This window comes from Meles meles, chromosome 7, assembly GCF_922984935.1.
Source record: "Meles meles chromosome 7, mMelMel3.1 paternal haplotype, whole genome shotgun sequence".
NCBI classification, from domain to species: Eukaryota; Metazoa; Chordata; class Mammalia; order Carnivora; family Mustelidae; genus Meles; species Meles meles.
In genome coordinates this window covers 125,057,868-125,082,202 of record NC_060072.1, presented here as the reverse complement: position 1 = coordinate 125,082,202, position 24,335 = coordinate 125,057,868, and the positions used below count along the sequence as shown (strand labels likewise).

At 41.9% G+C, this 24,335-nt stretch overlaps 1 protein-coding gene across 2 annotated transcripts in view; it reads left to right on the top strand.

Annotated features, from left to right (window-relative positions):
• The window catches only part of DCLRE1C (DNA cross-link repair 1C), a 40,353-nt gene extending 16,250 nt beyond the window's left edge, over positions 1–24,103 (top strand). For both annotated transcript variants that reach the window (XM_046012170.1, XM_046012171.1), the window contains 8 exons: positions 252–324; positions 516–656; positions 3,892–3,993; positions 6,215–6,351; positions 7,530–7,584; positions 12,056–12,144; positions 13,043–13,137; positions 22,744–24,103. In XM_046012170.1, coding sequence (XP_045868126.1) covers positions 252–324; positions 516–656; positions 3,892–3,993; positions 6,215–6,351; positions 7,530–7,584; positions 12,056–12,144; positions 13,043–13,137; positions 22,744–23,663 — 1,612 coding nt within the window. In that variant the 3' untranslated portion in view covers positions 23,664–24,103. The remainder of the gene's footprint in view (positions 1–251; positions 325–515; positions 657–3,891; positions 3,994–6,214; positions 6,352–7,529; positions 7,585–12,055; positions 12,145–13,042; positions 13,138–22,743) is intronic.
• The last annotated feature ends 232 nt before the right edge of the window (positions 24,104–24,335 follow it).

Here is a 24,335-nt window from a genome sequence, read left to right as displayed (position 1 = left end):
ATTCTGTATGTTGATTGGGGGCAGTAGTTACGTGAACTTGTCAAAATTCACTCAACCATCTTTATAGAATCTGTGTAATTTATTGTGTGGAAATCATTTCCCAAAAAAGTTGATTTAATAAAAAAAATTCCAAATTCAATGAACACCCTCTAAGATTACTGAAAATTTAAACTTTACGTATATTTTATTTAACATTAGATGGTTGACACCAATTGTTATTGTTGTGTTTTTGTTTTTGTTTTTTTCCCTAGAGTGAAAGACATCCAGAGTGTATACTTGGATACTACTTTCTGTGATCCAAAATTTTATCAGATTCCTAGTCGAGTAAGTCTCCCCGGAGAAGTGGGCATGGTAACCTGGGTGTGGCTGTCTATTTCTAGTAGGAAGTTTCTAGAATAACATGTCAGATCATAATCGTCCCATAATTAATTGGCATTAATAACATGACTGTTGGGAGTGCAAAGGGTGAGTGATGTTCTTAAAAGTGTTAAATGCCTTTGAAAATTCCTGCCCAGGAGGAGTGTCTGAGCGGAATAATAGAGCTGGTTCGAGGCTGGATCACTCGGAGTCCGTACCATGTCGTGTGGCTGAACTGCAAAGCAGCTTATGGGTATGAGTACCTGTTCACCAACCTAAGTGAAGAATTTGGAGTCCAGGTACGGTGATGGCTCTTTCTTTTCTGTTGCTCCTTCCATCCTTCCAGCCTCCCTTTTCCTCCCCATCTCTGCCCCCCAAAAACCAACCGCAGTAGCGGAGGGAAGCAGCCCATGAAAGGGCGTGGGTTGGGGGCTTGGGTGGCTCAGTTGGTTAAGTGTCTGCCTTCGGCTCAGGTCTAGATCCCACGGTTCTGGGATCGAGGCCCACATCAGGCTCTCTATTTAGGAGGCAGCCTCCTTCTCCCTCTCTTTCCACCTCTCTCCTCGCTTTTGCACTCTTTCTCTCTTGGGTCAAATAAATAAATCTTTAAAAACAAAACAAAAAACCAAAAAACAAAGGGCGTGTTTCACCGGGGTTGGCAGCCCCTGTGGAGTGAGAGGGCATCTCTGTTCATGCCCTCAGGGGAGGTGCCGACTGTGGCCCCATGGCTGGGAACGGCAGTGGCAAAATGTCCTGTAGGGGAAGTTTTTTTTTTTTCAAGTATTTTTTATGACCATGGGTCATAAAATAGATGTAGTGATCTGAGTGTATTACTTTTAGTCCGAGTAATTATCGTTTTGTGACCGCTCACATAGAGAATGAGACACGTACGTTTACGTACGTGTATGCATGTGTGCACTGGGTTGCACTGGGAAACCTATTTCTTACAGCGGGTCCTGGTCCTGGTGTGTGGAAACTGCTGTCCTAGAGCTCAGAAGCTTCAGGGCAGGCTGGGAGGGAGTTTTATTTCACCCGTCCCTTCCTCAGGGCTCGGTGCTGGGCTCTCGGACAGAGCCGCTGAGTCTGGGGCTCCTTCTCTTGTCCCCTGAGAGATGGAGTTCTGGCAATGACCCCGAATAAAACAGAGTGCTGGGGTGGGTTGGACATGTAAGTTCCACTCTGTTTTGTACTTTTTTTTTTTTTTAAGATTTTAAAAATTTATTTGACGGAGATCACAAGTAGGCAGAGAGGCAGTCATAGAGAGAGGCGGGGAAACAGTCTCCCCACTGAGCAGAGAGCCCGATGTGGGGCTCGATCCCAGAACCCTGGGATCATGACCTGCGCCAAAGGCAGAGGCTTTAACCCTCTGAGCCACCCAGGCGCTCCTGTTTTTGTACCTTTTAACGTTGATCCCCCATCCAGCAAACTTGTGCCAAGTCAGTGTCATTCAGTAAAATAAAAAAGATCTAGCTTTTCTGCATATGAAATTTTAAAAATTCTTCCCCCCTCCCTTCGTAAGTCTTGACTCCCTCCGCCCTCCTTTCCTTAATTTTTTCCTTCCTTGGGTCCCTCTGTCAAAATACATTGGTATCAAGTTGTGAATTATCCATTTTGAGAAGGATTTGCTTTCATTCTGAGATTGTCATTCCTGGTTTTTTTGGTGTACGCACACACACACACATAGACTGATCTCTGTTATCTGCTTTTTCCCTCCTGTCTTCTCCGTGAAGTAAAAAGGTAGCAGCTGCTTATCAGTCCCAAATTCCTGTTGTAAATATTTGCTTGTGCATGTAATCTGGGAAGGCCTTGCAGGAAGGAACCTTGGGCTGAGGAGGGCTGGGGATGGTGGAGAGCAGACTTGGGGGGGTGACCCTGTGACCTCAGAGTCCCCCTGACGTGAGCCCTCTCTCAGGCCCTTGAATCCCTTTGAGGGGAATAGAAACAATTTCAGATCAGGAATTTAAAAAGGGACAACAGGGAGGTTTTTGACTAAGGGACTCAGAGATGATTTCTGGCAACTTTTTCAGGCTTCTTTATTTTTGTTGAGGATAAAACCTTCTGTATCTCTGTACACCTTAAAATTTACCCCTTTTTATTTTCTTAGAGAGTCCAGAAAAGCAAATTTGTTGTTACTCCTTACTAGTCATTAGTAAACGGAATGAATGGAATAAGCCACAGGATAAAGAGGCAGTTATGTTGGGTTCTTTTTATTCTTGTCTTGGTATTAATTACCACAGCAATTTGACATTATTCTAATCTGTTGTTAATCAGATTTCAAAATGAGAGCAAATACTTCTTATGTGTGCTATTTCACAGTCCCAATATCAATTTAGGTACATGTCACTTACTTTGAAGAAGAGAATCTTTTAAAATGGATACACTGTTTAAACAATAAAATGTATCAGCCTTAAAATTTTAAAAGTGGCTAAGCTTCCCCCCCCCCGACCCCCACATCTGTCCTCCCCCTTTTAATCCCATAGAGAGGTGTGTTGTAAAGGGGGGATCTGGGTCTCTGCTTCCTACTCCAGCTGTGTTCCCCCTAAAACTGCCCTTAACTCATGTGGCATGTTGGCGGTGTGTCTCCACAAGTAGTGATTCTTCGTTATTCACGGCAGTATACCCAGTATTTAGAATAAAACTTGACCTGTAGCAGGTGCACAATAAATATGAATTGAATGACTCTTGGCAGATTGAAGGACGGTAAAGTTGACCCTTGAGCAACATGGATTTGAACCACATGGGTCCATTTATATGTGGATTTTCTTCGATAAATACGGTCTTGTGTCATATATACTGTGTGGTGACAGATGGTGGCCACACTTGTGAGCACAGCATAACCTAGAGAGTTACAGTGTGTTGTACACCTGAAACTAATGTAACTTCATGGGTCAACTGAACGTCAGTAAAAAAAAAAAAAAAATACACTGCGTACTCTAAGTGTATTTTCTCTCATGATTTTCTGAGTAGCATTTTTTTGTAATGTACAGTATGTGATACATAACAGAATGTGCGTCAGTTGACTGTTTATGGTATCGGTAAGGGGGCTATTAGCGTTTAAGTTCTTGGGGAGTAGAAGGTTATGGGGATTTTTGACCGTGTGGGGGTTGGCGTCCCAACCCCTGTGTTGTTTGGGGTCCGTTGTATTAGCACGATTCAACGAGGTTCACCAGCCGAGTCTCCACCGCCGATCGGCCCTAATGCTAACTGGTGGGAATGCGCTCTCTGTCCTTTGCCTCCTGACATCCCGGCATATTACCAGTGTGCACCGGAATAGCCAGTTAACTAGGTTTTTGTTTTGTTTTAAAGCTTTTATTTATTGGGGGGGGGCACATGCGCTTGGTGCTGAGTGGGGAGCCCGACCTGGGGCTCGATCCTAGGTGCCCCTCCAAAAACTAAGTTTTAAGAAAGAAGAAAGTTCACTAACTGAACGATTTGCCCGGCAGCATCACCCTTGAACGGTTTTTTGTTTTGTTTTGTTTTTTTTAATAGGAAATACAATTCAGATAATACGCTTGTATGTCTTATTTTACTCAGATTCATGTGAACAAACTAGACATGTTTAGAAACATGCCGGACATTCTTCATCATCTCACAACAGACCGCAGCACTCAGATCCATGCCTGTCGCCATCCAAAGGTGCGGAGTAAATTGCTTTTCTGATTGTGGGTGTGATGCATGGAAAACAGAATTTTAGGTTCAGAAGGAAGCTCTGAAATCCCATATGCTAAACCCTTCAGTTTGCAGATGTGAAAACCGAGGCTGAGAGCCTCCGGTGTTACCCCAGGACACACAGCTAGATGTCACTGTGTTCCATGACCATAGAGGGCGTGGCAGTAAACAGACATGGATCCCCTTCGTTTTTTAATGAAATAAATCCAGGTGCATTCGGTACATGTTTATTTGTAATGAATTACATAATGAATAATGTATTTATAATGAAATTAGTAATATGTTAGAGCTTATAACTTAACATTTACAATCCATTGTTACTTAAATTTGAGATTCATGACCCATATGTACGTTTATAAACTATTTTTCTTCTATTCATTTGAGATAAATACTTGGATATAACTTCGCTTCATACTTTGAAATGTTTTTATGTATTGCTGGTCCATTTCAGTTGAGTGTTTTTTTAGTGTTTTCCAACTCATTTGTAATTCATTTGCGAAGGCCACCATAGAGCTCCCTTCACTTATTAAATGCCCTTCTGTTATTAAAGGTCAGGTATTAAATTTTGCATTTGCCCTTAACATTTTTTTCCCTCTCAATTTATATAGTCAGTTGGCATCACTAATCCTAAATCAGGATCTTCAGAAGTGGGGGTGTGCGTGGCCATGATTTTCCTCTAAATTTTTAGAATATCTGAACATTCAAATGCTGAGTGATTTTTATTTTAGTTAACACTGCTTTTATTTAGTGAGTCAGTTACTGTGGTAGTAATATTTGCTCCATTGCCAAAAACCCTAAGTATATTTGCTCAGCCCTAAATAAGGGATAATTTTAAAAAAAATCCCACCACCAACCAATTCTTACCTATAACGTGGAATATTCTACTTGAGACCACTGTGGGAGAACTACAAGGTAAGAAGTTATCTTGATGATTGGTAAGCTGCATATCATAACCTGAGTCATGGATTCATTTCATCCTTTTGCTTAGGTGTCTACACACACACACACCTTACTGAATTCACGGATGGATCAAAATCACGTAGATTCAGAATAGCAACTGTTTTGTCTCTGGGTGTCTCATAAATCTTTTAATTGGCAGATTTCTCTTTGTTCTGAGTTTTCTTACATCCCACAAAGTAGCTGTGTTTGTAACTGTCACCCCTGTCACTTCCCACATGGCTAATTGCCGGAACACTACTTCAGGCGGCTTAGTTCTTGGTTCAGTAGCCTCAGGAATACTGCCCCGCAGCCCCAGAGCCCTGGCGCGCTCTCTGGCGCCCCCTCCTCTGCAGGACCCGCACCTAAGGCCCCCGATGGCCTTTGATTGGGACTGAGCGGTAATGGTTTTGCAGGACCCCGATCCGAACAGGACATCTTCGGGAAGATAGTCCCATTGTTTTTCAGCTATTTATTTATTTATTTATTTATTTATTTATTTATTTTTAAGATTTTATTATTCACTTGACAGACAGCGGGAGAGGGAACACAAGCAGGGGCAGTGGGAGAGGGGGAAGCAGGCTTCCCGCTGAGCAGGGACCGTGGGATCATAACCTGAGCCAAAGGCAGATGCCTAACGACTGAGTCACCCAGGTGCCCTGTTTGTTACTTTTTCCTCCAACTTGATTTTGAAGAAAATTGGATGTGTGGCCCGTATTCATTCTCCCTGGTTGTGTGGTTGTGCCCTTTTCAGCATGTGAAGGGCGAGCAGGGCGTCCTGAGTGAAGGTCAGGTATATGTTGCCATCACTGTGGCCTCTCTTGTCTCTTGATGTAGATCAAGTCTCCAGCCTTTTGCTCTTCTTTCAGGACATTGATATTTTCGAAGAGACCAGGCTAGTCATTTTGCAGAGTGGTCCTAAATTTGGAATTATCTGATTGTCTCCTTAGATCTGCTTTTTTTTTTTTTTTTAAGATTTTATTTATTTATTTGACACAGAGAGATCACAAGTAGGCAGACAGGCAGGCAGAGAGAGAGAGAGGGAAGCAGGCTCCTTGCTGAGCAGAGAGCCCGATGCGGGGCTTGATCCCAGGACCCTGAGATCATGACCTGAGCCGAAGGCAGAGGCTTAACCTACTGAGCCACCCAGGTGCCCCAGATCTGCTTTTTTATTTCATTATAAGCATTTGTTTTTGAGACCCTGAGTACAAACATATTTGTTGAAAGCATTGAACTGCTTTTCTGTTTTTAGGCAGAGGAGTATTTTCACTGGAATAAATTACCTTGTGGAATTATTTCCAAAAATAAAATTCCACTCCACACAATCAGCATTAAACCATCCACTATGTGGTTTGGAGAAAGAACCAGAAGAACAAATGTCATTGTGAGGTAAGAAAGTAACCTGCCTTTTGAGACAAATCTTACTTTTTGAGGTAACGTATCTGATTTAGTTTACTTTCTTTTTTTTTTTTAAAGATTTTATTTATTTATTTGGCAGAGAGAGATCACAAGTAGACAGAGAGGCAGGCAGAGAGAGAGAGAGAGGGAAGCAGGCTCCCTGCTGAGCAGAGAGCCCGATGATGCGGGACCCGATCCCAGGACCCTGAGATCACGACCTGAGCCGAAGGCAGCGGCTCAACCCACTGAGCCACCCAGGCGCCCCTACTTTGTTTCTTTTTAAAGGTTTTATTTATCATGGTACCTGGGTGGTTCAGTGGGTTAAGCGTCTGCCTTCAGATTGGGTCATGATCTCAGGGTCCTGGGATCAAGCCCCGCATCGGGTTCCCTGCTCAGCGGGGATGCTTCTCCCTCTCCTGCTCCCCCTGCTTGTGCTCACATATGCTCTCTGTCAAATAAATAAATAAATAAATAAATAAATAAATAAATAAATAAATAAAATCTTAAAAAAAATAACAATTTTATTTATTTGAGAGTGAGGGAGTGAGTGAGAGGAGCAACAGTGGGAGGGGCGAGGGGGTGGCGAGAGCAGCAGACTTTCTGCAGAGCGGGGAGCCTGATGTGGGCTGATCAGGCCCACAGAGCTGGAGGCAGATGCTTAACTGACTGAGCCACCCGGGAGCTCTGATTTAGTTTAGTTTAAATGCAGTGTAGCCTAACCCAGAGAGGAGGATATACTATAGTCGTGGGGAACCACCTCCGAAATGTAAACCTGTCTAAAGAGGTGCTACTTCCAGATGTGCCTGATGGCCAACACCATTAGCCGGGGTTTCCTGAGGTCTGTTCTGGTCGGGTGGCCGGAGAGTGAAGGCATCTTCCCTGTCGGGGAGTGGGGGTCTGCCGTCGTGGGGGATAGAAGCCCTTGGTGGAGAAGAGGACCATTACGGTTAATGGTCATCGTATTTTGGCAGTACTTCCTTAATATTGGGTATTCAGAATGTCTACAAATATTTCTGCTTCTGGAAAGAGTTCCCTCTTATCCCAGGGAGAAACTTCTTGGTTGTGGGGTGATTTCGTATTGGAATAGACTAAGTGGGAAGGCCTGAAATTGAGAACTTTGCTTAGTTTTGATGAGTGACCTTTTCATTGTATGTTTTCTTTTCCTTTAGGACTGGAGAGAGTTCATACAGAGCTTGTTTTTCTTTTCATTCTTCCTACAGTGAGGTAAGAGGATCGATCCCATGTTCTCAGAACCCTGTTGTCAGCTGCTCTGCCAGCCCCTTCCCGTTTGACAGCAGTAGTGGTCCCCTTGGCGACCGGGGCGTCTCTTTTCCGACTGCTTAAGATTTGATGTGGCTTTTTCCAAAGAAATTCAGGGAAAATACCAGTAGGTGAGCTATGTTTACTGAGTAATAGAGGAAATTGGCTATTATCAGCTGTTTTCAGCCTCAACGTTGAAGAATACTGATGATTAAGGTTTTCTTCCCATCTTGCTTCCTGTATGTATTTTATCGCTCCCGCTTCAGTTCTGTTCACCTGTCATAAGAGGATCATAAATCTTACATAAGGGAGTATTACAGATAAAATCTCACTTGGGCAGCCTTAAGGTGCTGTTCACATTTCTGTCCTCTTCCCAACTTGGACTGCGTCGAAAAACTGTTTAAAAAATAGTCCCGAGTATCTGGCAGGGGGAAAGAACAAAGGTGATTGAGGTAGAGACCTTGTTCTTAGGAAGGACATATATCCTGGAATTACCCAGCTTAAGAAGGGTTATTAAATGGTTGTGTCAGGATCCTTTTCATTTTTCTCTTTTCTTTAATTGGCCAACATGTAAAACATCATGATTTCAGATGTAGAGTTCAGTAATTCGACTGTTGCATTGTTAGGATCCTTTTGATACAGGAAATTGGCCTCCTCCCTCGAGTGGGAACATGTTATGTGTGACGCACTTGCAGACTCCTCGTGCATTTCTAAAGTCAGTGCTAGTATCTTAAAAGTGCTGAGTTCTAGTAATTTCATGTACGTATCAGAAGAAAAAGGTATATAAAATCAGACTGTCACATATAATTTTAGTTTGACCATTTCGGCACTTAAAAATTGATTTCCCTGATAACTATTATTTTTGTATTTGGGATACATGGATACAGCCCTGCAGCAGTGAGCCGTGGACGTGTTAATGATTTGAAAAGGTGGATTCTTCCAGAGCTCCAGGTAGTGGCTTTCTTACCAAGTCAGCTGTAGTATTGTAAATGATTCCTTATCTGATTATCAAAGTATCATAATGACTTCTCTATTAAATGACTGACCTTAACTTTCAGATACAGATAGGTTATCTGAGATTAGCTTGGAAGGAACTCATTGTGATAGTATAATGTAGTTGATGTGTTTTCCTCATTTTATCCTGAAATCTCAAATTGTTGTCAGAGCCTCCTCCTAGGGGTTTGTCTTTGGTTTGGCATCTGGCTCAGCGTCAGGGCTGATGAAAATCCCTCCTGGGAGTTTATGCAGTTACCCCCCCAGGAAGGAGATATTCCCTGGTGCTTGAGTGGAGAGATGAAGCAGATGAGCCCCCCTGCCCTGCTTGCTGTCGGCTGGCCACACTCCCCCTAGATTAGCACTAGTGATCGCACCCATAGAGGGTCACCTTGAGCTCCGTGTGGTCATCTTCTCTCAGGGTGGTGGTGGGGAGACAGGCTTTCCTGAAAAGTGCTCTAATTAATAGGCCTATCCTAAGTATAGATCATGTTGAAATACATTTAAAAACATAAATCTGTCAATTTTTTAAAATTAATGATTTTAGAGCATGCACTTGGGCTGGGGGTGGGGGCAGAGGGAGAGAGAGAGAATTTCAAGCAGACTCACTGCAGAACCGCACATGGGGCTCGATCTCATGACCCTGAGATCATGACCTGAGCCGAAACCAAGAGTTTTCAGCTTTATCAAGTGAGCCACCCGGGTGCCCCATAAATAGTTCCTGTCGGTTTTTATTCTGAATACAGCGGATCCTCCTTATTTGTGGATTCCTTATTTACAAGTTTGCTTGCTCACTAAAATTTGTTCATGACCCCAGATTAATAGACGCGGTGCTGCATGGTTGCTTGCAGACATGCCCAGCGGAGTGGTGAGAAGCGGGAGTCCCCGGGCATGCTATTTCCAATTTTGGCCGAAAAAGGGGGTGCTCTACCCTCTCTGCTGAGCTCATAGGGTTAACAGGGGCCTTTTTGCAGTCAGTTTAGTGCTTCATTGTACACGTTTCTGTGCTTTCTGTTGGGGATTTCACTGTTTATAGTGGCTCGCAAGTGCAGTGCTGGGGTGCTGTGTGTGTTCCTAAGCACGGAATCAGGGATGTGCTTTATGGAGAAAATCCCGGTGGCATGAGGTACGGTGCCGTGGACTGTGAGTTCAGGAGTTATGAATCAACAGTACACACTGAATAGGTAACCTTTTTTTTTTTTAAAGATTTTATTTGTCAGAGAGCGAGAGTGCATGCACACGCGTGTGTGTGGACATGCGCGTGTGGGTGGGGCAAAGGAGGAAACAGGCTCCGCACTGAGCAAGGAGCCAGATGTGGGGTCCATCCCAGGACCCTGCGATCATGACCTGAGGCAAGGCAGATGCTTAACTGACTGAGCCACCAAGCAGCCCTGAATTGGTATCTTTATTTTTTATTATTTTTTAAAAAGATTTTATTCATTCATTTGAGAGAGAGAGTGAGAGAGAGCATGAGAGGGGAGAAAGGAGAAGCAGACTCCTTGTGGAGCTGGGAGCCCGATGCGGGACTCCATCCGGGGACTTCGGGATCATGACCTGAGCCAAAGGCAGTTGCTTAACCAGCTGAGCCACCCAGGTGCCCCTGAATTAGTCTTTAAACAGAAACACACATAAAACAGGGTGTGATGCATTGATAGGTTGACAAAAATGCAGTGACTATAAGCTTACAGGAACCTTTTCTTCCCCTTAGGAGTCGTGATTCAGTGTTTGCTAATTCACCATTCCCAGTGACCTCAAGGAACATGACCCCTGTGGATACTGAGGATAGCTGGTGTTCATGAGTTGTTTTAAGGCAGGCATCTGACGTAAGGACATCAGCTTGTACAAGGGACAGAGGATGCCCATTTATGGGTGTCTCTTGTCTCCTGTGGCCACTTCATTTCCAAGTAGAAGTGAATCATTTTGGTATAGGTTGACCTTGCTTTCTTTATCCCTATTCTCTTGACAAGCCTCAGATTTCTGCCAGCCTCAACTTTGAATTAATTATGCAAATCATGTAGATTGTGGACAGGTAAGAGTTTCTGATTGCACGCCTGCTCTGAAAATACAAAAGAATTTATGAAAAATACCTGAAGAATGAATGTGTCTTATTGTTGTTTTCTCCTGTTTTAAGTAAGGTCGCCACTTTATTTTATATGGAATTATTGTTAATCCCTGGGTTCCTACCTCTTTTGATTTGGTAAAGTTGGGTTCTAATAATTACTCAGAGCTCAGTTTCCCCACTTGTAGAAGAGAATAAAAACCTTTGTTGTCATTGTCATCTCTGCAGTGGATAATTTCATTGAATGTCAAACATATGCCAGGGGCGCCTGGGTGGCTCAGTGGGTTAAAGCCTCTGCCTTCGGCTCAGGTTGTGATCCCAGGGTCCTGGGATCGAGCCCCGCATCAGGCTCTCTGCTCAGCGGGATGCCTGCTTCCTCCTCTCTCTCTGTCTCTGCCTGCTTCTCTGCCTACTTGTGATCTCTGTCAAATAAATAAATAAATAATCTTAAAAAAAAATATGCCAGGTGCCAGGCCAAACACTTCAGATACATTATCTCCTTTATACTTTTAGATGAAGAATTTAGTAACTTAAGAGACTTCAGGTAACTTGTCCAAGGGCACCCGCTCACCAATGAGTGACAACGCTGAAACTTGTCCGTGTTGTAAAGATGTTTTGAGGAATAGTGATAGAGTTCCTCTGGTTAGCGTTCTAAATTTTGCACAAAATCAAGGTATTCATGAAATTTTTGCCTGTAATTTTCCTCTAGATTAGAATAAACCTAGAAGATGTAATTTCCTTATTTTGTTTGTTGGAGAAAAGAAATAAACTCTAAGACCTTGTTTCCTTGTGTGTATTAAGTATTCAGCTTAATTCTAATTTACTTGAAGGGAATTAGTTAATTGTGGGGGACTTTATTAGATGGGGAAACTAATGTCATTTAAAGAAATATAGGGGGCGCCTGGGTGGCTCTGTTGGTTAAGCATCTGTCTTTGGCTCAGGTCATGATCCCAGGGCAGTGGGCTCCTGCTCAGCAGGGGGCCTGTTTCTTCCTCTCCCTATGCCCTTCCCCACTGCTTGTGCTCTCTCGCTCTGTCAAATAAATAAATAAAATCTTAAGAAAAAAAATAGAATCTTTGAATTCCATTAATCAGTAATTCATAGTCCTTATTGTGGAACAGAATCACCTGAAGGACATTTCAATATCCTGATTCCCAGTCCCCACTGTAGCTCAGTAGCAAGAGGATTTTGGGGGGGGTGGGCCTGAGTGTTGGCTGTCTCTTTCCGAAGAGGTCCCCGGGTGTCCCCCGTGCAGCTAGTACTGAGAACCGCACCGTAAGAAATTCCTGCTGCTCTTTCTCCTGCCCTCCCTTTTGTTGCTTCTAGAACACCCAGATTTTTCAGCATAGAGATAATTGATCCATTCTATTTTCCTTCTTCTAGATTAAAGATTTCTTGAGCTACATCTGTCCTGTGAACATCTATCCAAATGTCATTCCAGTAGGCACCACTATGGATAAAGTTGTAGAAATGTGAGTAGTTGCTCCTTGTGGAACTTCTGTCGTTGGACAGGATGGATTCTGAGACTAGGTTTGGGCCTAAGGACAAGGGCCAGGATGTAAGTAAGATGGACATGGCTGTCAGTACTTTTCTGGTTGGGAGCCTGACGGCTTTCTTCAAGTGGTATGTTATAGTAATCCTAAAGGCTTCTGGGAATCTGACACAAGGAAGCAGTGAGGCCCTCAAGAAAGGAAATAAGTCGGGGCGCCTGAGTGGCTCAGTGGGTTGGGCCGCTGCCTTCGGCTCGGGTCGTGATCTCGGGGTCCTGGGATTGAGTCCCGCATCGGGCTCTCTGCTCAGCGGTGAGCCTGCTTCCCTCTCTCTCTCTCTCTGCCTGCCTCTCTATCTACTTGTGATCTCTCTATGTCAAATAAATAAAATAAAATCTTTAAAAAAAAAAAAAAGAAAGGAAATAAGTCATTTCCATGTCCTTTCGTATTTTATCATCACTGCGCCTTAGCTTTCTGCCTCTAGAATGAGGAGATCAAACTTGTGAGATTCTTATGAACCCCATTAAACAGGGAAGAGTAAGCAGCCAGCTGTCCTGTATTCCATGAATGCCAGGTGTCACTGTATTACCTAATAGTCTTACAGAATAGGGACCTGCTTTTCTGCAGTGCAAGGCCAAATACAGGGGTTAGTCTTCGCTCAATCCTACAGTTAGACAGCTGTGTGATGGGTTGTATTTAAGTGCTTTTATTGACCACTTTGTTACAGTGAAGTGGTTTTTTCATTATTAAACATGGCTTTTCAGTTTTTAAAAGTAGTTATATGATTTTCCCCATGGCCAAGTTTTTATCTTCTCTGTAAATGCTTATATTCTAGCAGCTTTCCCCACAGGAAAAAATAAAATATTCACATTCGTTTCAGCTTAAAGCCTTTGTGCCGATCTTCCCAAAGTACGGAGCCAAAGTATAAACCACTTGGAAAATTGAAGAGAGCTAGAAAAACTCACCTCGACACAGGTAAGAAAATGGGCCCTGGGTTCAGAGGTGTGGGTTTCCACGCAAAACTTTTTTCCAGGCTCTTCTGGTCTGGTGAAAGCTTCACTGGGCAGAGGTGGGCCTGGGACCTACTGTCATTCACACTTGTCACCATGCTCTCAGGAAGTGCTTTTCCTTCCTTTTGCAGCCTGTGAAGCCAGGAGTCCAATCTCTTTCACAGGCTTAAAACAAGTGACCTTAGAATTGCCTGTATTGAATCGTGTTCTCAGCTTTCTGGAGGTAGGCCCTATGGTTTGTGTAGGCCATAAGGAGAGGCTGTGCTGTTAATCTTGGACATTTCTTCTAAGATACTAGTAAATGCTGGTAATGGGAACTTTGTTGGTCATTGTCATCATTTCCCATTTTCTTTTTTTTTTTTTTAAATATTTTATTTATTTATTTGACAGAGAGAGAGATCACAAGCAGACAGAGAGGCAGAGCAGAGAGAGAGGGGAAGCAGGCCCCCTGCGAGGGGAAGCAGGCCCCCTGCTGAGCAGAGAGCCCCATGCGGGACTCGATCCCAGGATCCCGGGAACATGACCTGAGCTAAAGGCAGAGGCTTAACCCACTGAGCCACCCAGGCACCCCCATTGTCATCATTTCCAACCAGACTGATCAGCAGTGCTTCTACTAATGGATTTTCTCTGTACTTTACTGCCTTTTTTTATTGTTATTTGAGTTTTCCAGCGAAGAGCAGAAGTAAACCTCTGAGGAAGAAATCAGAGCTTCAGATTCCTATCGAAGCTCTGCTCCTTCACAGCAGCCAGATTGCGTAGTTAGGATTCTGAAGTTAAATTGCTTTGGAGGAGGGTCTGTTACTATACCGTGGAGCTAATACATGACCCAAAGAGAGTAGGTAATAATGATAGCGTTTATTGAAGCCTGCTGTATATGGCAGGTGTTGTGCTACGTGCTTTACATACATAACACCTAAACCCCAAACCTCCAAGGGGTATCATCCCAATTTTACTATCGAGGAAAACAAATTTTAGAGAGTGAAATAAATCCCCCAAGGTCCAGTCAGAAGTAAGTGATGCGGCTGGGATTCTTTTTCCTTTTTTTCTTTCTTTCTTGTGTTATGTTACCACCATACAGTATGTTGTTTTTGATATGGTGTTCCATGATTCAATGTTTGCTTGTAACACCCAGTGCTCCATGCAATCCTTGCCCTCCTTAATACTCATCCCCCCACCCCCCTCCCTTCTAAAACCTTCTGTTTGTTTCCTGGAGTCCATAATTTCTCATGGTTCATCTCCCGCTCTAATCTCCTCCTTAATTTTTCCCTTCTCCTAATGTTCTCCATGCTATTCCTTATGTTCCACAAATAAGTGAAATCATATAATAACTGACTTTCTCTGACTTATTTTACTCAGCATAATCTCCTCCAGCCCCATCCAAGTTGATGCAAAAGTTGGGTATTCATCCTTTCTGATGGCTGAGTAATATTCCATAGTATATATGGACCATATCTTCGTTATCTGTTTGTCTGTTGAAGGCCATCTTGGCTCTTTCCACAGTTTGGCGACTGTGGCCATTGCTGCTATGAACATTGGGGTACAGATGGCCCTTCTTTTCACTACATCTGTATCTTTTGGGTAAATACCCAGTAATGCAATTGCAGGGTCATAGGGTAGCTCTATTTTTAATTTTTTGAGGAACCTCAAAAAATTTTCCAAAATTTGGAAAACAATTGTTTTCCAAAGTGGCTGCACCAACTTGCATTCCCACCAACAGTATAAGAGGGTTCCCCTTTCTCCACATCCTTTCCAACATTTATTGTTTCTTGCTGTGTTAATTTTTGCCATTCTCACTGGTGTAAGATGGTATCTCAATGTGGTTTTGATTTGAATTTCCCTGATGGCTAATGATGAATACTTTTTCATGTGTCAGCTCATGTCTTCTGCCCATTTTTTGATTTATCTGTTTTTTGGGTGTTGAGTTTGAGAAGTTCTTTATAGATCTTGAATTCTAATCCAAGCCTGTCTTTCCCAGCTCCATTTCTGCGTTTCACTTAGAATCAAATAGAAAACCATAAGATGCAAATTCCAGGACTGATTCTAGGAAAACAGTTGTATTTTCAGATGTTATAGCTATCATGTTCTACATTTTCTAATCCTTCGTATCTACAAACTTGATTGTAGGGTTTTTAAAGAAAGCTTTACCAAGGTATAATTGATACACAATAAATTGCACATGTAACGTGTCCAATTTGACAGACTTTTACATATGCATATACTTGAGAAGCCTTCACCATAACTAAGATAATGAAAATATTCATTACCCCCAAGTCTTTGTAGTATGCCACTTTGTAATTCCTCCTAGCTGCCCCTCTTGCCTCCTATTGTCTTGCTGTGTTGCTGTGGCAACCACTGATTTGCTATCCGATAAATTAAAATCTTCTAAAATAATCACATACAAATATGGCTTATTTCAGTTGGCATATTTATTTTGAAATTTATTGATACTGTTGCAGGTATCAATAGTTCGTTCTTTCTTATTGATGAACAGTATTCCGCTGCATGGATATACAATTCACTGATCCATTCCTGTTGTACATTTGGGTTGTCTCCAGTTTTTGGTTATTACAAAGCTGTAAAGATTCACGTACAAATCTTTGTATGGATGTCTGCTTTCATACTAGGAGTGGACATAGGGTAGCTGTGTCTTTTAGAAATTGCCAAATTGTTTTCCAGAGTGGTTGAACCATTTTGCTTTCTTGCCAGTTCTTTTGCTCTACTTTATTGCCAGTATTTTTAGCTATCCTAATGAGTGTGCTGTGGTATCTCATGGTTTTAATTTGTATTTTTCTAATGCCAGTGAGGCTGAGCATCTTTTAATGTTCTTATTGGTGTCCATATATTTTCATTGGTGAAGTGTTCAAATTTTTACCCATTTTTAAAATTATTTTGTTACTTTTTTATTAACTTTCCGAGTTTCTGGATATAAATTCTTTATCATTTGCATGCTTTGCAAAACCTTCCAGTTTGTGACTCATCTTTGCAGCGTCTTTTGAAGTGCAGAAATTTTAAATTTTGATGCTACATTTACTAATGTTCATTTATTTATTGATAGTATAACTAAGAACTCTTTGCCTGACTGAAGGTCACAAAGATTTTCTCTTCATTTTCTGATAGAAATTTTTGTCGTTTTAGGATTTACATTTAGGTCTATGATCCATTTTCTAGAAAATCCATTTCTATTTTATTTGACAGAGATCACAAGCAGGCAGAGAGGCAGGCAGAGAGAGAGAGAGAGAGAGAGAGAGAGAGAGAGAAAGGAGGAAGCAGGCTCCCCGCTGAGCAGAGAGCCCGATGCAGGGCTCAATCTCAGGACCCTGAGATCATGACCTGAGCCAAAGGCAGAGAGAGGTTTTAACCCACTGAGCCACCCAGGTGCCCCCATTTTCTAGTTATTTTTGGTGCATGGTGCAAACTAGAGGTCCAGTGTTTTGTGTGTGTGTGTGTGTGTGTGTGTGTGTTTCTTCTGCATATGGACATCCAGGTACTCTTGGGACCATTTGTTGAAGAGTTCTCTTTTTTCTACTGAATCTTCACACTTTTGTTGAAAATCAATTGACAATATATGTGGGGATCTACTTCCAGACTTTATGTTAATGTTCTGTGATCTCTGTCTTGACATCCCTACTGCCCTGTCTTGATTATTGTACGTTTATAAATTTTGAAGTTAAGTGATACAACCTCAAAGTTGTTTTGGCTATCCAGGTCCTTTGTGTTTAGAGTCATCTTGCCATTTGTACAAAATGTCCACCGGAGAGAGTTTGGTTGGAATTGTGGTAAATTTTTTCAATTAGGGAAGAATAGATAGATTACATTAATCTCTTGTTGGCTTATTGGCTGTAATTCTTTTAGTGGCTTACAGTATACATCTTTAACCTATCAGAGTGAAAAGATACATATTATTCCAGGAATGCTATAGCACAGTAGAAGAAACTGAATGACAGTATGGCTCCACTTCCCCCCTCACAGTCTGCATTTTTTGCCATTTTACTTGTTATAAACCCCACAATTTTTTTTTTTTTTTGCTTTAAACTGTCAGTTTTTTTAAAGCATTATTGCAGTATAATTTATATGCCATAAATTTCACCCTTTTTAGGCAAACACTTCCATGATTGTTACTATCACACACACAGCCATTTGCCACTGTGTAATTTCAGAGCATTCTGTTACTCCACGCCATGCCCGTTTCGAGTCAGTCCCCATGAGCCCCTCCAGTTGTAGGCAACCACTAACCCTGTAGATCTGTCTCTGCTGGACATTTCATGTTAGTGGAACTATACAACATTTGGTCTTTTGTGCCTGGCTTCTTAGCATCACCTTTTCAGAGTTCATCGGTGTTGTGTCAATACTTACTCCTTTATACTGCCACATTTTATGTATCCTTTCATCAGTTGATGGACATTTGGGTTGTTTTTTAGTTATGAATTATGCTGCTTTGAATATTTGCAGACATGTCTTTGTGTGGACATAGGACTTATTTGGGGTAGATAACACAGGAATAGCATTTCCAGATGATGGTGGGGGTGACCGTCTTAGTCTCCCTGAGTTGCTGTAACAAAATACCACAGACTGGGTAGTTAACAGGCACTTCTCATAATTCAGGAGACTGGACGTCCCAAGATCAAAGTGCTGGCAAAGTAAGTTTCATTCTGAGACCTCTTTGCTGACCTCTTTGCAGGAAAGGGCATGTGCTGGGGGCAGAGGGCTGTAGGGGGTGAGGGCCGATGTCTCTTATAAGGGCACTAATCCTGTTTGATCAGGGTGCTGTCCTTACTGACTTCACTTCCTTTGAGGCTCCATTTCCGAATACAGCCACACTGGTGGTTAGGGCTTCAACATGTGGATTGGGAGGAGGGCACATTTATTCCAGAACGTAGTTAATCTGTTTTGACATTTTACCAAACCGAGAAACTTTTCTAAACTGAACACATTTTCATTCCCACTAGCTGAGGATTCCAATTTTCTCCTCATTGTAGCTCACACTTTTTGAGTGTAGCCATTCTAGTGGGTATAAAGAGGTATTTCATTATAGTTTTGATTTGTATTTCACTTTATATTGAGCTTAATTCATTTGCTTATTGGCCATTTATGTTCTTTGTTGAAATGTCTGCTTCAGTCTTTTGCCCATTTTTAATTGGATTATTGATCTTACTGCATTGTAAGTTCTTTATGGACTCTGGGTATAAGTCCTTTATTAGATATGGTTTGCAGATATTTTCTTTCAGTCTATAGTTTGTCTTTTCTTTCTTGATGGTGTCTCTTGTAGTGTGAAATTTTGAATTTTGATTAAGTCCAATCTATCTAATTTGTGTTTTACTTCATGTGCTTTTGGTGTCGTAATCAACTGTTGCTTAATCCAAGATCACAAAGGTTTACTCCCATGTTTCTGGATCATTTCAGTTTACCCGAAGTTTACCTTGTTAGGTTCTAATTTTGGATTTCTAAGAATATTCATGCACTTTGTTCTGGCATGTGGTTAAGTGGCTTGGCTACAGTGTGATCCTTTTGTGTTTTTTCATCTTGTTAGGCAGGAGCAGGGCAGCATTTGATCTAGAATTAACTCTCACACTACTAAGGCCCCTTTTAGTGCCCCTTCAGCTGCCCTGTGAATTATGAGGGGTTCCACTCTGGCTGTTGGGAACAGGCATGCTCCTAGCACTGTGTGCATTCTGGGCACTGTTTCTTTCAGTTCTTTGGAGAAAGTTTTCCTTGGCCTCAGGTAGTTAGCTCACAAGCATGCACTGATCAGTTTGCTGAGCACTAGAGGGGGCTCTCTCTCTAGGCCTCTGCCCTGTAGACTCCTGCCACCTTGGCTTCTTGACTCGCAGTCACACCTTCTCAACTACATGATGCTCGTGAGCTCTACCTGGGTGTCCCCGTCCTGCCTAGAAACGGTCACTAGGTTAACTGGGGCAGTCTTAGGGCTCCCTTCATTTGTTTCTGTCTCAAGTGTCCTTGTCCTTCATTGCCTGATGTCTGATTTCTTGAGAGCCTTTGGTATATTTTGTCTGGTTTCTTAGTTTCAGGTGAGAAGTTAAATGTAGTCCCTGTTACTCTTGGCTGGAAGCAGAAATCTTAACATTTTGTACCTTATAAACATCTACCCCATGCCATTTATTTTTGTCTATGTGGTTTTTGATTGGGCCACTAGTTTTTTTTTTTTTTAACTTTATGTATTTGAGAGAGAGACAGTGAAACAGAGCATGGGAGAGGAGAAGCAGACTCCCCATGGAACTGGGAGCCTGATGCAGGACTCAGTCCTGGTACTCCGGGATCATGACCTGAGCCAAAGACAGCTGCCCAACTGAGCAACCCAGGTGCCCTGGCCCACTGGTTCTGAGTTTTTAGATTGACATTTGTTTTGCCATTTTATTGCTGCTTCTTCTTCGTTAGCTTTGACTTTGTTCCTTGTTGATTCCTTAGCATTTTTATTCCTTATTACTATAGCAAGTTTTCTGGTTTTTCTTTGTATAGGTATAGATCTTTCAGCAACCCTCTGGTGTCAGTCTAATAGTGGGTTAGATGTGTTTTGTAAGCCATAGGAATCATGTTTGCTTTAGTCCATGTCACTGACTTTATAATTCTGTCCTGTGTGTGTGGTTTTTTAAAGTCTGTGGTGATTTCTACTATTGTGTGGGGTGGTTTTTCAGTTTCTTGTCTGTTAAATATGTTCTGTTGAAGCAAATCGGTGTTAGTACCCATTTAGTACTGGACAAATCTTAAAGAGCAACTGATTTTTCTGAGGGGCAAGTTGAGGAGTCATTCTCATAGACCTCTTTTGAAAAGCATTTCAATAAAGCTCTTTGTGCTCTGATATTTTAATATTTATTTTTTAAAAAGATTTTATTTATTTGACAAGAGATCACAAGTAGGCAGAGAGGCAAGCAGAGAGAGGGAAGCAGGCTCCCCGCTGAGCAGGGAGCCCAATGTGGGGCTTGATCTCAGAGATCATGACCTGAGCCAAAGGCAGAGGCTTTAACCCACTGAGCCACCCAGGCACCCCTTAATAGCTATTATAAATTATAGTTAATTGAGAAAATAGTTCTATTTTCTAATAGAAACTCTAAATTATTTTGAATACCATTTTAACGTATTTCCCTCGCCCGCAACTCTAAATTATTTTGAATACCATTTTAACGTATTTCCCTTGCCCCATTCATTTATATAAATATCCAGAACTCAGAGGCATTAAAAATGTTTGAAAAAAACATTGTTTAGGCACCACCAAGAGTAGTAGTAACCGTAGTGCAAGAACAGGGTCCTGAAGCTCTTCAGTTGTGTAAGACTTCCAGCTGGGATTGTGGAGAGGTGGACAGCAGTCCTTAAGTAGGGACCAGGGCAGGGAGAGGGGACGGAAGGACACTTGCAGGCTTGTGGCAAGGGCTGTTTACTAATAGCTGTACAAGTGTAGAGGTGTATACAAGCTGAAAAGCAGTTGACCTTTTTATGTTGTTCAAAAAAAATAGCTGCGTATATTGCATTATGGCTATATAACGGTGTAATTCATCTTTGTACATTTAATGTCACTTTAAGTCCGTCTCATACCTCTCATTATTGGGTTAAACTGTAGAAATCAAGGTGCTTCATTTGTTGCCCAGTATGGTTATACAGACATGACAGTGGAAAGTATCTGTGAATTGTAGTATCTGTCCTTTTAAAATTGGGCTTAGGTGTGCTTATCAGCTTGTTAACACTTATTTTCTGTTAGATGCCTCATTTGCATATAAAGAAATTTAAAATTTTTATATCATTGTAAGAATTCATAGTATCAGAAGTATATTGTTTTTTAGATACATACATACAGATAAGTTAGAAGAATTAACGTGAAAAATGTTTTGCCAGATTTTTACAGTTGAAACATCATACTATGATAGTGGTATAGTCACTAATCTAAGGATATGAAACTGTTCAGCTTACAGATATAAAAATATTGCTTAAAATGTAACTGTGGCAAAAACAAATTTATAATCCGTGTTTGAAAATGATTGGAGCTGAAAGTGATTCCAAATATAGTCACTAGATATCTTAGCCACCTTAAGTCCTTCAGAAAAGGAGATAAATCATTGCTTAAGGATTAGGCAGAGCCAGGAATCACACTGATCTGGTCTTGGCCCGGAGTCTTGTCCCACCTCTCTAGGCAGGTCTCCTCATTGGTAGAATGGGAGCAACCTGACCTCTGTGGTCCAATTTTTAAAAGCAGTTTTTAACTACATCCTTTATCTACTGGGAAAAAATGTTATCTTTTTAAGTAAGTAGTTATAAGTTAGTAAGGTAACACTAGAACAATGAAGTTGGCATGGACAGTAGTCTCATGAGCATTTAATTTTCTTCTTAGATAAGGTGTCATTAGAAGGCGGGAAAGTATTTGTGTATACCACCCCCCCCCCCCATTACATGCCTACTCAATTTATGAGAATTTCATTCTCCAAGTAAGGTTTCCTCCTTTTAAGAATTTAAGGGAACTGGTTCATTATAGTGCTAATGTAACATGCTTAAAAAAACAAAACAGTAAATTCCTTGGTTCCAGTTTGTGCCACTTCAAAGTGAGCCCCATTTGGCACATTTGTCCCCCTTGGTGTCTATCATAGCCTCGTACACTTGGCTGGCTCAGGCTGCTGTGACAGATACCAGAGACTGGATACTTAGCAACAGATATTCTCACAGTTCCGGAGGCTGGGATGTCCATGGTCAAGGTGCCAGCAGAATTTGATTCTTGGAGAAGACCATTTCCTTGTTGTAGACCGCCTCCTTCTCCATGTGTGCTCACCTGGCCTTTCCACACGCCATCCATGCATAAAGAAGGAAAGTGAGAGATCTGTCTTCCTCTTCTTACGAAGACACTAGTCGCATCTCCAAATACATGACATTGTTGCTAGGGCTCCAAATTAGGAACTTTGGAGGACACATTTTAGCCCATAAGATGCACAAAATAGGTATCAAATGTTCACAGAACAAAATGAATTCAGCCAATTCACTGAGTATCCACTATTTGCCAAGCAAATTAAATGCTCATGAGACTACTGTCCATGCCAGAGCATACGGTCTGCAAATCTGGCTGTTGAACAGAACTTAAAGCACAAATCAAAATATTGGGTCCCACCTTCAGGGATTCAGTAGGTCTAGAAGGAGAAACAGAAAGCTGTATTTTTTTTTAAAAAGGATTTCCAGGGGCTCCTAACTGGCTCAGTCAGAATAACATGCAACTCTTGATCTCAGGGTCATGAATCTGAGCCCCATGTTGGCTATAGATTATGTAAATAAATGAATAAAAAAAAGCTTTCCAAATGAGACTAATGAACAGCCAGGTTTGAGAACCAATGGTATAGGCATTATGACCTATTTGGGGAATGCAGATCTATATTCTCAACTCAATCTGGCATGAGTTGATAGGCAGTCATTAAATTATTCAAAATATCCTTAAAGGGCCTTTTTCTTAGAAGAAGAGCGATTATTTACAGTTCCACCAAATGAAAACATAGCTAAATGCCACAAATTGGATTTTAAATTAAAAGCACAAATTGGCTCTCTTTGCATTCTGTGTTTCCCATATCTCGCCTATGTTTTTCTGCAGAGGAGGAAGATGACCTCTTTGATGACCCTGTGCCATTACCGCTAAGGCACAAGGCTCCATACCAGCTAACTCTTCACCCTGAGGTATTTGTAATGACCGCAGCACAACCCCAGCCTGAACAACAGAGGCAAAGCACCGGCTACCTCAAAGCAGAGGGTATGCAAACCTCTCCTTGGGCAAACTTTGTAGATTGTGAAGAATCTAACAGTGAGAGTGAAGAGGAATTACAGACTCCAGCTTCGTCTCAAGACGACCTGGGTGCCGTGACCCACCAGCAGCCAAAGGCTGATGTAGAAGTACCACAGTGGGAAGTATTCTTTCAAAGAAATGATGAAATCACAGATGAGGGTTTGGAAAACCCCTCTTCTTCCACAGAGGCAGGGGGCTCTCAGTCACCGAAGCTTTTTAGTGACTCTGATGGGGAATCCACTCACATCTCTTCCCAGAATTCTTCTCAGTCAACACACATATCTGAACAAGGGAGTCAAGGGTGGGACAGCCAATCTGATACTGTCTTGTTATCATCCCAAGAGAGAAAGAGTGGGGATATTACCTCCTTACACAAAGGTAGCTACAGACCAAGAATCAAAGAGCATATTCCTGCCTCTCAGATGGAACAAAGTGTACTTTGTCCAAAGGAGACTCACTCTGACTTGAAACACGGAAATCAAGACATAAAGATCGTTCCCAGTGCTGGAGAACCGACTGCTCTAAGCAGTGGGATACACCTACCTCAGGAGAAAAGGTCGCTAAATCTTAGCACCACTGCAGACTCCCAGAGCTCCTCAGATTTTGAAATTCCCTCAACACCAGAAGCGGAGCTACCTAAAGGAGAGCATTTACAATATTTATATGAGAAGCTGGCAACAGGTGAGAATATAGTCATTGAAAAAAGAAAAAGCTCACTCATAGATACTTAAAAATTAAAAACCTTGCGTTCTAGAGCAACCACTAAAAACCCTACACAAAGAGTTAAGAGTCCAAGTGGTAACAGACACAGGAAAGTGGAGTACTGAAAAATGCTCCTGTAAGTTAAAACAGTGCAGGGAAGGGGAAGCAGAGAACAAAAAAATAGTGCTAAAAAAGAGAAAAGATATAGCAGAACTAAATCCCAACACCAATAATTACGTTAAGTGAAAATGGTCAAAACACACGAGTGAAAGCAACCCTCCCATATGCAGTCTCTAAGAAATTCACTGCAAATGACGCAGGTAGGTTAAAAGTAAGGGATGGGAAAAGATATCTAAATACCTTAAAGCTGGATTGGTTATATTTATAGCACATAAATTTCTAATGATAAAAGGTCCAGTTCACGAAGAAGACAAGGCTAGAAGTGTATGTGCCTAAAAACAGCTTCAAATATACAAAGAAAAAACCAAGGAGAAAGACTAATGCAGAGTTCTAGCTGGAGACTCTCCCACTCCCCTCAGTAACAGAATGAGCGTACAGAAGGTAAGCAAGAATACAGAAGAACTGCAGAGCACCACCGACCAACTGGATCTAACGGACACAGAACACTCCACCCACTAACAGGTGCCCGTGGCACACTGACCACACTAGACAACCGTAACCTGCAGGGTCATAAAAACATC